General features: G+C 42.0%; 1 protein-coding gene across 1 annotated transcript in view; it reads right to left on the reverse strand.

Moving 5' to 3' along the window:
• LOC135556918 (anoctamin-3-like) overlaps positions 1 to 7,727 on the reverse strand; it is a 166,235-nt gene extending 158,508 nt beyond the window's left edge. Inside the window, exon 1 of the mRNA XM_064990321.1 lies at positions 7,476 to 7,727. Within this exon, the coding sequence (XP_064846393.1) occupies positions 7,476 to 7,521 (46 nt within the window). The 5' untranslated portion in view covers positions 7,522 to 7,727. The remainder of the gene's footprint in view (positions 1 to 7,475) is intronic.
• Positions 7,728 to 13,661: the final 5,934 nt, after the last annotated feature.

Here is a 13,661-nt window from a genome sequence, read left to right on the forward strand (position 1 = left end):
ATCATTACAGTATAAGATATTATCACTGCATTTGTGTATTCAGGCCAAAACAAATAACACATGTACATTATGTTCAAATACTGTGGTCATGTGATTATTACGAGAGGAATACTACTGATGCAATCACATTATCTTTCTACAATCGAACTGTTACAGCGTCTACTACCAATTGAAATGCTATAAGATGCAGCAGTATACTGTACATTACAACGATTCAGCTCATGAAACATGCGACCTGCACTTTCATATTCTTGTTCAATGTACAGTAACAGTCAAAAGTTTGGATATGTCTACTCATTCAAGGGTTTTTCTTTATTTTTACTATTTTCTACAGTGTAGAATAATAGTTGAAAACATTAAAACTATGAAATAACACATATGGAATCATGTAGTAACCAAAAAAATGTTATTCAAATCAAAATATATTTTATATTTCAAATTCTTCAAAGTAGCCACCCTTTGCCTTGATGACATCTTTGCACACGATTGGCATTCTCTCAACCAGCTTCATGAGGTAATCACCTGGAATGCATTTCAATTAACAGGTGTGCTTTGTTAAAAGTTTATTATTGGCATTTCTTACCTTCTTGATGCGTTTTTAGCCCATCAGTTGTGTTGTGACCAGGTAGGTGTGATATACAGAAGACAGCCCAATTTGGTAAAAGACCAAGTCCATATTATGGCAAGAACAGCTCAAATAAGCAAAGAGAAACAACAGTCAATCATTACTTTAAGACATGAAGGTCAGTCAATCCATTTCTTCAAGAGAACCGCCACAGGAAAGGAAGACCCAGAGTTACCTCTGCTGCAAAGGATGAGTTCATTAGAGTTAACTGCACTTCAGAAATTGCAGCCTAAACAAATGCTTCACAGAGTTCAAGTAACAGACACGTCTCAACATCAACTGTTCAGAGTAGGCTGTGTGAATCAGGCCTTCATGGTCGATTTGCTGCAAAGAAACCACTAGTAAAGGACAACAATAATAATAAGAAGAGACTTGTTTGGGCCAAGAAACACGATGCAATGGACATTAGACCGGCGGAAATGTGTCCTTTGGTCTGATGAATCCAAATTTGAGATTTTTGGTTCCAACAGCCGTGTCTTTGCCAGACGCAGAGTAGGTGAACGGATGATCTCTGCGTGTGTGGTTCCCACCGTGAAGCATGGAGGTGGTGGTGTGGGGGTATGGAGGTGCTTTGCTGGTGACACTGTCAGGAATTTCTTTAGAATTCAAGACACGCTTAACCAGCATGGCTACCATAGTATTCTGCAGTGATACGCCATCCCATCTGGTTTGCGCTTAGTGGAACTATCATTTGTTTTTCAACAGGACAATGACCCAACAAACCTCTAGGCTATTTGACCAAGAAGGAAAGTGATGGAGTGCTGCATCAGATGACCTGGCCTCCACAATCACACAACCTCAACCCAGTTGAGATGGTTTGGAATGAGTTGTACCACAGAGTGAAGGAAAAGCAGCCAACTAGTGCTCAGCATATGTGGGAATTCCTTCAAGACTGTTGGAGAAGCATTCCAGGTGAAACTGGTTGAATTCCAAGAGTGTGCAAAGACGTCATCAAGGCAAAGGGTGGCTACTTGGAAGAATCTAAAATATAAAAATATATTTTGATTTGTTGAACACTTTTTTGGTTACTACGTGATTCCATATGTGTTATTTCATAGTTTTGATTGTCTTGAACTTGAATGAGTAGGCTTGTCCAAAACTTATGACTGGTACTGTATATATGTAAAATCGCAATTAGATTTCTTCCCCATATCGTGCAAGCCCTATCTGATACCATGCACACACACACACAACCACACACACACATTATCTCTGATACATTATCTTGTACCACACACAGAGCCACACACACACGCATTATCTCCGATACATTATCTTGTACCACACACAGAGCCAGACACACACATTATCTCTGATACATTACCTTGTACCACACACACACGCACACACACATTATCTCCGATACATTATCTTGTACCACACACACAGCCACACACACATTATCTCTGATACATTATCTTGTACCACACACACAGCAACACACACATTATATATGCTACATTATATTGTACCACACACTCACACACATTATCTATGATACATTATCTTGTATCACTCACACATTATCTCTGATACATTATCTTGTACCACACACACAGCCACACACGCGCATGATCTCTGATACATTATCTTGTACCACACACACATTATCTCTGATACATTATCTTGTACCACACTCAGCCACACAAACATTATCTCTGATACATTATCTTGTGCCACCCACATACCCACCCACATTATCTCTGATACATCATCTTGTATCACACACACAGCCACACACATTATCTCTGATACATGATCTTTTGCCACACACACATTATCTCTGATACATTGTCTTGTACCACACACACAGCCACACGTACACATTATCTCTTATCTCTGATACGGTAACAATACTGCTATATCTTAATTACAGAGAGCCACGTACATGTTACAACACTGGGTGTCTGCCTGCTTGTCTGTCTGTGTGTCTGCCTGTCTGTGTTTCCATCTCCTTCTGCTCTCTCTCTCTCTCTGAGTCTGTCTCTCTCCATCTCTATCTGTCTCTCTCCCTATCCCTATCTCCCTCTCTCCCTCTCATTCTGTCTCCCTTTATCTCAATGTCTCTTTCACTGTCTGTCTCTGTCTCTCAGTCTGTCTCTCTCTCTCAGTCTGTCTCTCTCTGTCTCTCTGTCTCTCTGTCTTGCTCTCTCTGTCTCTCTGTCTCTCTCTCTCTGTCTCTCTCTCTCTGTCTCTCTGTCTCTCTCTCTGTCTCTCTGTCTCTCTCTCTGTCTCTCTCTCTCTGTCTCTCTGTCTCTCTCTCTCTGTCTCTCTCTGTATCTCTCTCTCTACCTCTCCATCTCTCTCTCTCTGTCTGTCTCTCTGTCTCGTGCTCTAACCCCCCCTCTCCATGTATTAGACAATTCTGATAAGTTTAGATACAGACAAAAACAGAAGCGACATGTTAAATAATTAAACAGATATCATTAGAGTTGTGCTAATGTTCTTTAGAGTCAGTTGTACATACATTACACAATAAATATGGGCCATAAACTCTTGTCTGCATCTTTATGGTACCATATTCCCTACATAGAGCACTACTTATGATCAGGGCCCACACAGGAAATAGGGTGGCATTTGGGATACATCCCCAGTCAGAGGAGAGGGGAAGAGGCAGATGAATGAGTCAATTAATATCCCTGTGGATGCACATTACCCCAACCCCGCTCACCGCCGGGGACAAATGCGCCAGATATTGCCCATAATTCACTTCGGAATGAGGCGATCCGGCGTGCTGTACAATATCAGCTAGTCAAGACGGCTAGCTTTGCGACTGAAGACTGGATGTAGGAACACATTGCACTATTGTCACGACTTCCTCCAAAGTGTGCTCTCATGCACATTCGGGCGGTGCTCGGCGGTCGTCGTCACCGTCCTATTAGCCACTACTGATCCCTTTTTCGTGTATCTGTTGGTTTTGTCTAATTGGTTTCACCTGTGTGTTGTTTAGTTAATTAGTGTCTGTATTTAATGTAGGTTGTCCCGCCCTTGTTTTGTGCGGGATTGTTTATTTTGTCATTTCGTTTTGTCTGTCGGTGTTTGCTGTTTTTTGTTTTTTCTCCGGTTAGTCTTTATCCTGTTTTGGATATTTCACCCTGTCTGTATTTGGGTTGACTGTTGTTTATTTTTTGTTCACCGGAGAATAAACTTTATTATCGCATTCTGCTCTCTGCGCCTGATTCCACCCACCTTGACTAGACGTGACAACTATACTGGAAATGAAACAGATTTTGTGGGATGGCTACACCTCTGGGTCTATCTTCTGTCTCTAGTACAAGTCTCCCTGTGGTCACTATGATGTCATGCCTCACACTACTGAAACAAGACCCCCCCCCCCCCCCCCCTCTGAACCGTTCTTCCTTCAAAACTAGCCTGGAATCCAAGCTGACTTAAATGTATATATTATTCATTTAGTAGATGCTCTTATCCAGACCGACTTACAGTTAGTGCATCCATCTTAAGATAAAGGAGGTAAAGGCAATAAATAGGCCACGGTGGCGAAGTAAATACAATATAGCAATTAAAACACTGGAATGTCACCTCATTTGCTCACATCGTATATATATAGACTTATTTTCCTACTGTATTATTGACTGTATGTTTGTTTTACTCCATGTGCACCTCTGTGTTGTTGTTTGTATTCTCACTGCCGTTGCCTTATATTGGCCAGGTCGCAGTCGTAAATGAGAACTTGTTCTCAACTTGTCTACCTGGTTAAATAAAGGTAAAATAAATGTAAATTAAAGGGGCAACCAGCAGTTGCGACATCCATTTTTGGACTCATAGACGAATGATATGTACCCATTCATAGATTGTTGAAGAATATAACTTGTAAAATGCCTCATGAGCTTCGTTCAATGGTGATACTCCATCAGAACCCTAAATATTTAGCTGCTTTTACTCCAATGTTTGTAAACAAAGAAAATGTCAACAAACCGTATATATGGTTAAAACTAGAATGTTGATATAATGGATGGTCAATCGTTGCATCCATAGCTCTGTCTATGAATTTTGAGAGTGGTTGTAATTTCTCCAGCCCCGTCCCTCAGCTTTTTCCCCAAAACAGGAGTGTGGGAGGCCACTTTGTTATCGTTTCTACTGCTGATTGCCACTTTAGGGTAGCTAGGTACAACACAAGCTCTATCAAGACAGACAGACTATTTTGGCAGTCTTCAATCATGGTCAAAATATTGTCATATGTTACATGTTAAATGCCTATAGGACACTTGACAGGCATAAATTGGAGGAATTCTGGAGGCTAATACTACCTCTCATATTACAGTTATTTGACATGGGAAATTGTTTTCCATTACATTTAGAGGAGGACAGAGATTCCCTCGGTTACGTCCAAAATGGTACCCTATTCCCTATATAGTGCACTACTTTAGACCAGAGCCCTATGGCACCCTATTCCCTATATGGTGCACTACTTTAGACCAAAGCCCTATGGCACCCTATTCCCTATATAGTGCACTACTTTAGACCAAAGCCCTATGGCACCCTATTCCCTATATAGTGCACTACTTTAGACCAGAGCCCTATGGCACCCTATTCCCTATATAGTGCACTACTTTAGACCAAAGCCCTATGGCACCCTATTCCCTATATAGTGCACTACTTTAGACCAGAGCCCTATGGCACCCTATTCCCTATATGGTGCACTACTTTAGACCAAAGCCCTATGGCACCCTATTCCCTATATAGTGCACTACTTTAGACCAGAGCCCTATGGCACCCTATTCCCTATATGGTGCACTACTTTAGACCAAAGCCCTATGGCACCCTATTCCCTATATAGTGCACTACTTTAGACCAAAGCCCTATGGCACCCTATTCCCTATATATAGTGCACTACTTTAGACCAGAGCCCTATGGCACCCTATTCCCTATATAGTGCACTACTTTAGACCAGAGCCCTATGGCACCCTATTCCCTATATAGTGCACTACTTTAGACCAAAGCCCTATGGCACCCTAATCCCTATATGGTGCACTACTTTAGACCAGAGCCCTATGGCACCCTATTCCCTATATAGTGCACTACTTTAGACCAAAGCCTATGGCACCCTAATTCCCTATATATAGTGCACTACTATGGCACCCTATTCCCTATATAGTGCACTACTTTAGACCAGAGCCCTATGGCACCCTATTCCCTATATAGTGCACTACTTTAGACCAAAGCCCTATGGCACCCTATTCCCTATATAGTGCACTACTTTAGACCAGAGCCCTATGGCACCCTATTCCCTATATAGTGCACTACTTTAGACCAAAGCCCTATGGCACCCTATTCCCTATATAGTGCACTACTTTAGACCAGAGCCCTATGGCACCCTATTCCCTATATAGTGCACTACTTTAGACCAAAGCCCTATGGCACCCTATTCCCTATATGGTGCACTACTTTAGACCAGAGCCCTATGGCACCCTATTCCCTATATAGTGCACTACTTTAGACCAAAGCCCTATGGCACCCTATTCCCTATATAGTGCACTACTTTAGACCAGAGCCCTATGGCACCCTATTCCCTATATGGTGCACTACTTTAGACCAAAGCCCTATGGCACCCTATTCCCTATATAGTGCACTACTTTAGACCAGAGCCCTATGGCACCCTATTCCCTATATAGTGCACTACTTTAGACCAGAGCCCTATGGCACCCTATTCCCTATATAGTGCACTACTTTTGACCAGCGCCTCTATGGGGGATGCGACCAGACATCTCCCCTCTCATACTCTCTCCTGAATAATTCACTCACCACAGAGCAAAATAGCTTGAGTGGTGCTGTTGCTATTTCCACACACAGCGTTTTTTTTTAATCATACACAGGCTTTATCCAAAATGGAACCCCATTTCCTTTTTTAATGCACTAATTTTGCCCAGAGCCCACAAGGCTCAGGTGCATACTATAATAGAGAATAGGGTGCCATTTGGGATGTACACACAGAGACAACCCACTTTACTTTTATGGGAAATAGCCTATCCCTCTTTCTTGATGATGCAAGATGTTTATGTGCCAATTGTAAAACTGCAATTCAGTGCTACTTGAATTGAATCACATTTTCCTGAGAAATGTACATCCCAAATGGCACCCTATTTATATATATATATATATATATATAGCCTAAAAACAAATAAGTTATGCAGTATCTATGTGTTTATAATTCTGCATTTTAACTTTCAAAGTAAAGATATTTGAGATGCAATTAGTTCAGAATGTGAAATGATCCATTCTCAAAAAATTATTTTGGAACACAAAGCGGATGTAATAAATGTATCCTACATTGCCATAACTGTATCGTGATATAAATCAAATAATTAACACCGAAGGTGTTTATTTTTAACAGTTTTGAGCTCATTTTGTCCAATGAAAAAACAACTTCAATAAGGCTAGTAGAATGTAGGTAGGTGTCTGTAGGCTATAAAACCAAAGTCAGATCGATGATAATGGGCCATGAAAATAGTGAAACTAACGATCAAATGTAGCGGATTTATGGGCGCGAACAGAATTTAAAAAGGCACAATAATGAATATCATGATACATAGATAGAAATTATATTGTTCATCAAAAGTCAATGCATTACAATGGTCAAATGACAACGAATGGAAACATATATTTGCATGTTTAGAGAACCGTCAACTCTGCGGCACCCATCCACGCGACCCTTTTAACACAGCGCCCGGGCAATGAAGGCGCACGCTCGTGACTGCTTGTCGTTTAAAAAAAAATACTGAATTCCGAAAACTCGTAAACAATGTACAAAAACTTCACTTCGACCATTAAATACTTCAATGGCACGACTCGCCTATTCCAAACTAAACAGACAGAACCTGCAACTACTAACCTTTCTGCTGCTTGAAGGACTGTATGGAGCCCGAGTGATGCACCATAGTGCCGTTTGGTTGTTGATTATTATTCCCCCACCCCCCGTAAATACTATTCCGTATTTCGAAAAGCAAGGTTACCGAATAGGGAAACTATGGTGGGATTGCGTAGGTGTTCTCGCAGCTATCATCCATGCCCAGTATACTATAGTCATCACAGCAGCGATATCTAAAGCGATGCGGAAACCACAACAACACCTGTACCGAGTACCGTCCCCTCCGCATGCTCCCCATCCGTGGCTGTTGTCATGGTAACGAACCGGAGGGGCGGTCCGGTGATGGCACTGGTTCCTTCCCTCCACCTCCTTTGCACGGACACAGCTGACCTGGTTCTGGATTTAGGCTAGATTGTCTCTATAAATGGCCAGTCTTTTGAAAATAACAAAACAAAATCATGTCAATTTTCATTTGGTATAAGATTATCATCAATCCTTAGGGTCCACCTCTGTCATCACACCATCAATGACTTATTGTCTATCCTGACTGGCACCATTACCTGAGGGGAACGCATTTGTAATAAGTCTTGTGAGATAGTTGTGAGGTTGCACTGAGATAGATGGCCAGAGCCTATATGGCTTTGAGACAGTTACTTGCTATTTAAGAGGCTGGAGTTTCCTCAAGCAGGTCCCAGAGTTAACCAGGTTGACAGAGGCATTAGAGGCTGGTGTTTCCTCAGGCAGGTCCCAGAGTAAACCAGGTTTGTCAGAGACATTAGAGGCTAGTGTTTCCTCAGGTAGGTCACAGAGTAAACCAGGTTTGACAGAGACATTAGAGTCTAGTGTTTCCTCAGGTAGGTCACAGAGTAAACCAGGTTTGACAGAGACATTAGAGGCTAGTGTTTCCTCAGGCAGGTCCCAGAGTAAACCAGGTTGACAGAGACATTAGAGGCTGATGTTTCCTCAGGCAGGTCCCAGAGTAAACCAGGTTTGTCAGAGACATTAGAGGCTAGTGTTTCCTCAGGTAGGTCACAGTGTAAACCAGGTTGACAGAGACATTAGAGGCTGGTGTTTCCTCAGGTAGGTCACAGAGTAAACCAGGTTGACAGAGACATTAGAGGCTGGTGTTTCCTCAGGCAGGTCCCAGAGTAAACCAGGTTTGTCAGAGACATTAGAGGCTGGTGTTTCCTCAGGTAGGTCACAGAGTAAACCAGGTTGACAGAGACATTAGAGGCTGGAGTTTCCTCAAGCAGGTCCCAGAGTAAACCAGGTTGACAGAGACATTAGAGGCTGGTGTTTCCTCAGGTAGGTCACAGAGTAAACCAGGTTGACAGAGATATTAGAGTCTAGTGTTTCCTCAGGCAGGTCCCAGAGTAAACCAGGTTTGTCAGAGACATTAGAGGCTAGTGTTTCCTCAGGTAGGTCACAGAGTAAACCAGGTTGACAGAGACATTAGAGGCTGGTGTTTCCTCAGGCAGGTCCCAGAGTTAACCAGGTTGACAGAGACATTAGAGGCTGGAGTTTCCTCAGGTAGGTCACAGAGTAAACCAGGTTGACAGAGACATTAGAGAATGGTGTTTCCTCAGGTAGGTCACAGAGTAAACCAGGTTGACAGAGACATTAGAGGCTGGTGTTTCCTCAGGTAGGTCACAGAGTAAACCAGGTTGACAGAGACATTAGAGGCTGGTGTTTCCTCAGGTAGGTTCACAGAGTAAACCAGGTTTGACAGAGACATTAGAGGCTGGTGTTTCCTCAGGCAGGTCCCAGAGTAAACCAGGTTTGTCAGAGACATTAGAGGCTAGTGTTTCCTCAGGTAGGTCACAGAGTAAACCAGGTTGACAGAGACATTAGAGGCTGGTGTTTCCTCAGGTAGGTCACAGAGTAAACCAGGTTGACAGAGACATTAGAGGCTGGTGTTTCCTCAGGCAGGTCCCAGAGTAAACCAGGTTTGTCAGAGACATTAGAGGCTAGTGTTTCCTCAGGTAGGTCACAGAGTAAACCAGGTTGACAGAGACATTAGAGGCTGGTGTTTCCTCAGGTAGGTCACAGAGTAAACCAGGTTGACAGAGACATTAGAGGCTGGTGTTTCCTCAGGTAGGTCACAGAGTAAACCAGGTTGACAGAGACATTAGAGGCTGGTGTTTCCTCAGGTAGGTCACAGAGTAAACCAGGTTTGACAGAGACATTAGAGGCTGGTGTTTCCTCAGGCAGGTCCCAGAGTAAACCAGGTTTGTCAGAGACATTAGAGGCTAGTGTTTCCTCAGGTAGGTCACAGAGTAAACCAGGTTTGACAGAGACATTAGAGTCTAGTGTTTCCTCAGGTAGGTCACAGAGTAAACCAGGTTGACAGAGACATTAGAGGCTGGTGTTTCCTCAGGTAGGTCACAGAGTAAACCAGGTTGACAGAGACATTAGAGACTGGTGTTTCCTCAGGTAGGTCACAGAGTAAACCAGGTTGACAGAGACATTAGAGGCTGGTGTTTCCTCAGGTAGGTTCACAGAGTAAACCAGGTTTGACAGAGACATTAGAGGCTGGTGTTTCCTCAGGCAGGTCCCAGAGTAAACCAGGTTTGTCAGAGACATTAGAGGCTAGTGTTTCCTCAGGTAGGTCACAGAGTAAACCAGGTTGACAGAGACATTAGAGGCTGGTGTTTCCTCAGGTAGGTCACAGAGTAAACCAGGTTGACAGAGACATTAGAGGCTGGTGTTTCCTCAGGTAGGTCACAGAGTAAACCAGGTTGACAGAGACATTAGAGGCTGGTGTTTCCTCAGGCAGGTCCCAGAGTAAACCAGGTTTGTCAGAGACATTAGAGGCTAGTGTTTCCTCAGGTAGGTCACAGAGTAAACCAGGTTGACAGAGACATTAGAGGCTGGTGTTTCCTCAGGTAGGTCACAGAGTAAACCAGGTTGACAGAGACATTAGAGGCTGGTGTTTCCTCAGGTAGGTCACAGCGTAAACCAGGTTGACAGAGACATTAGAGGCTGGTGTTTCCTCAGGTAGGTCACAGAGTAAACCAGGTTTGACAGAGACATTAGAGGCTGGTGTTTCCTCAGGCAGGTCCCAGAGTAAACCAGGTTTGTCAGAGACATTAGAGGCTAGTGTTTCCTCAGGTAGGTCACAGAGTAAACCAGGTTTGACAGAGACATTAGAGTCTAGTGTTTCCTCAGGTAGGTCACAGAGTAAACCAGGTTGACAGAGACATTAGAGGCTGGTGTTTCCTCAGGTAGGTCACAGAGTAAACCAGGTTTGTCAGAGACATTAGAGGCTAGTGTTTCCTCAGGTAGGTCACAGAGTAAACCAGGTTTGACAGAGACATTAGAGTCTAGTGTTTCCTCAGGTAGGTCACAGAGTAAACCAGGTTTGACAGAGACATTAGAGGCTAGTGTTTCCTCAGGCAGGTCCCAGAGTAAACCAGGTTTGACAGAGACATTAGAGGCTAGTGTTTCCTCAGGCAGGTCCCAGAGTAAACCAGGTTTGACAGAGACATTAGAGTCTAGTGTTTCCTCAGGCAGATCACAGGGTAAACCAGGTTGACAGAGACATTAGAGGCTAGTCTTTCCTCAGGTAGGTCACAGAGTAAACCAGGTTTGAAAGAGACATTAGAGGCTGGTGTTTCCTCAGGCAGGTCACAGAGTAAACCAGGTTTGACAGAGACATTAGAGGCTGGTGTTTCCTCAGGCAGGTCCCAGAGTAAACCAGGTTTGACAGAGGCATTAAAGGCTGGCTATGAGCCTATGAGAAAAACTTCCATGCAATCAATACTGTCTTGGCTAGGGCTCCAGCTAGGCTAAGGTACCTACTTCTGGTGGTGCTGACACACACACTTCTCTCCTTGACACACACACTTCTCTCCTGCTGTGGAGACTCTAGTGGGAGGAGAGAGAACAGTAATATAATCTATTCTCATGAACTAGATTCTATTCATTCTCATGGACTAGATTCTATTCATTCTCATGGACTAGATTCTATTCATTCTCATGAACTAGATTCTATTAATTCTCATGAACTTGATTCTATTCATTCTCATGGACTAGATTCTATTCATTCTCATGGACTAGATTCTATTCATTCTCATGGACTAGATTATATTCATTCTCATGGACTAGACTCTATGAATTTAGATTCTAGATATCTAGATTCTGTTGTGTATTTTATGTCTACGGGAGAAACTCCTTGTTTGTATACAGACACAAGGAGATAAAGGTATACTGTATATATTCTAAATCATGGGAGTTCACGTCCTGAGTAAGGAAAAAAGAACAGCTGTTCTTAGATTTTACTGCAGTGTTTCATGATAATAGTTTCATAATGATATAAAATTTAGAAGCCTAAAATCCCTGCATTGTTATTTACAGTTTTACTGAAATTAAAGATGACCCCGGAGATCTTCTCAGAGAAAGTTCATTAATATTAATAAAATGCCCCCCAAAAAAACATTATTTCATAATGTAATAAAACACCAGAGGTTTTTTTTTACATTCAAAATTATTCTTCCATAAAATCTCATAAGTAACAGTATCTCCTGAAATTTAGCAGAATGTCAAAATCATTTTCATACGATTCTATATTGAGTCCATTATAAACCATACAAGGACAACAATATTTTTTATCTTTCTCTCTAACTCATATTCTTTCATTTCCATTTCATTGTTACATCATTCAACACTAAACACACAATAGAAGATAATTATAATAGATTTTCACTGGCAGACTAAGGTTCCTTTTTTAGAGGATAAAAACACCAAAGATTGTTACAGCGCAATCATATTCCTTCTGGGCGACAATGAAAGCTCCGGTCTGTCGGCAAGCCAAGGTTATTGGTCTTATCTCATCGTCAAACGGCACAGCGGCAGACAATCATAGGTTATACGCTGGACCATAAAATATGTTTCACCTCTCGCAATGGAGAGGCTAGATATAGTACCAGTCAAACGTTTGGTCACACCTACTCATTCAAGGTTTTTGTTTTTAATTATTTTTTAAAATAATTTTTAACTATTTTCTACATTGTAGAATAGTAGTGAAAACATAAAAACTATGAAATAACACATATGGAATCACATAGTAACCAAAAAAGTGTTAAACAAATCAAAATAGATTTAATGTTTTTCAAAGTAGCCACCATTTGCCTTGATGTGTCACGCCTTGGTCATTGTATTTTGTGTTTTCGTTATATATTTGGTTAGACCAGGGTGTGACATGGGTTTATTGTATTGTATTTTCGTATTGGGGTTTGTAGTGTTTGGGATTGTAGCTGATTAGGGGTGTGTGTGTGTTAAATAGGTTGGCTGCCTGAGGCGGTTCTCAATCAGAGTCAGGTGATTCTCGTTGTCGCTGATTGGGAACCGTATTTAGGTAGCCTGATTTCGCTTTGTATTTCGTGGGTGATTGTTCCTGTCTCTGTGTAGTGTGCACCAGTCAGGCTGTAATTGGTTTCACGTTCTGTTTGTTATTTTTGTATTTATTAGTTATTCGTGTATAGTTCGTTCGTTTGTCTTCACTAAATAAACATGAGTAACTTACACGCTGCATTTCGGTCCGACTCTCTTTCAACACATGAAGAACGCCGTTACATGATGACAGCTTTGCACATGATTCCATATGTGTTATTTCATAGTTTTGATGTCTTCACTATTATTCCACAATGTAGAAAACTGTAAAAAAAATAATGAAAAAACCTGGAATGAGTAGATGTGTCCAAACCTTTGACTGGTACTGTATTTCTGATTCCATTTCACTGGAATTTTTGTGATTGGTCAACTACCAGAGAATCAGGTACCCCTTGTCCATATAAGCATGTTAATTATATTAACTACAATATCCAGACTGTATCACAACCGGCGGTGATTGGGAGTTTCATAGGGCGGTGCACACTCCTACTCTGAGACGCTTTGTGAATAGGTCTTTAAGCTACAACAGTAGGCCTTGGATTGAATCAATGTCTCTCCGTGGTTTGGATAGTGGAATGTTGTCTCCTCACAGCAGTCTCTCTCTCTCTCTCTCTCTCCTTTTGGGTCAATAAATAAATGACTAGCTCTTCAATGGTGACTTTATAAATATGTATATCCTCTATTTCTGTGTCAATGTTCAGATCTAATGTAGGTCAACAAGACATATCTTCAGTGGGAGCTACAGTAGGCTGTTTTACGTAAAGGAATACTGCCATCTTGTGGTGGCTGTGATAATGCACCTCCATTTGTTGTGGTGGT

Source organism: Oncorhynchus masou, chromosome 15, assembly GCF_036934945.1.
Source record: "Oncorhynchus masou masou isolate Uvic2021 chromosome 15, UVic_Omas_1.1, whole genome shotgun sequence".
Lineage (NCBI taxonomy): Eukaryota > Metazoa > Chordata > Actinopteri > Salmoniformes > Salmonidae > Oncorhynchus > Oncorhynchus masou.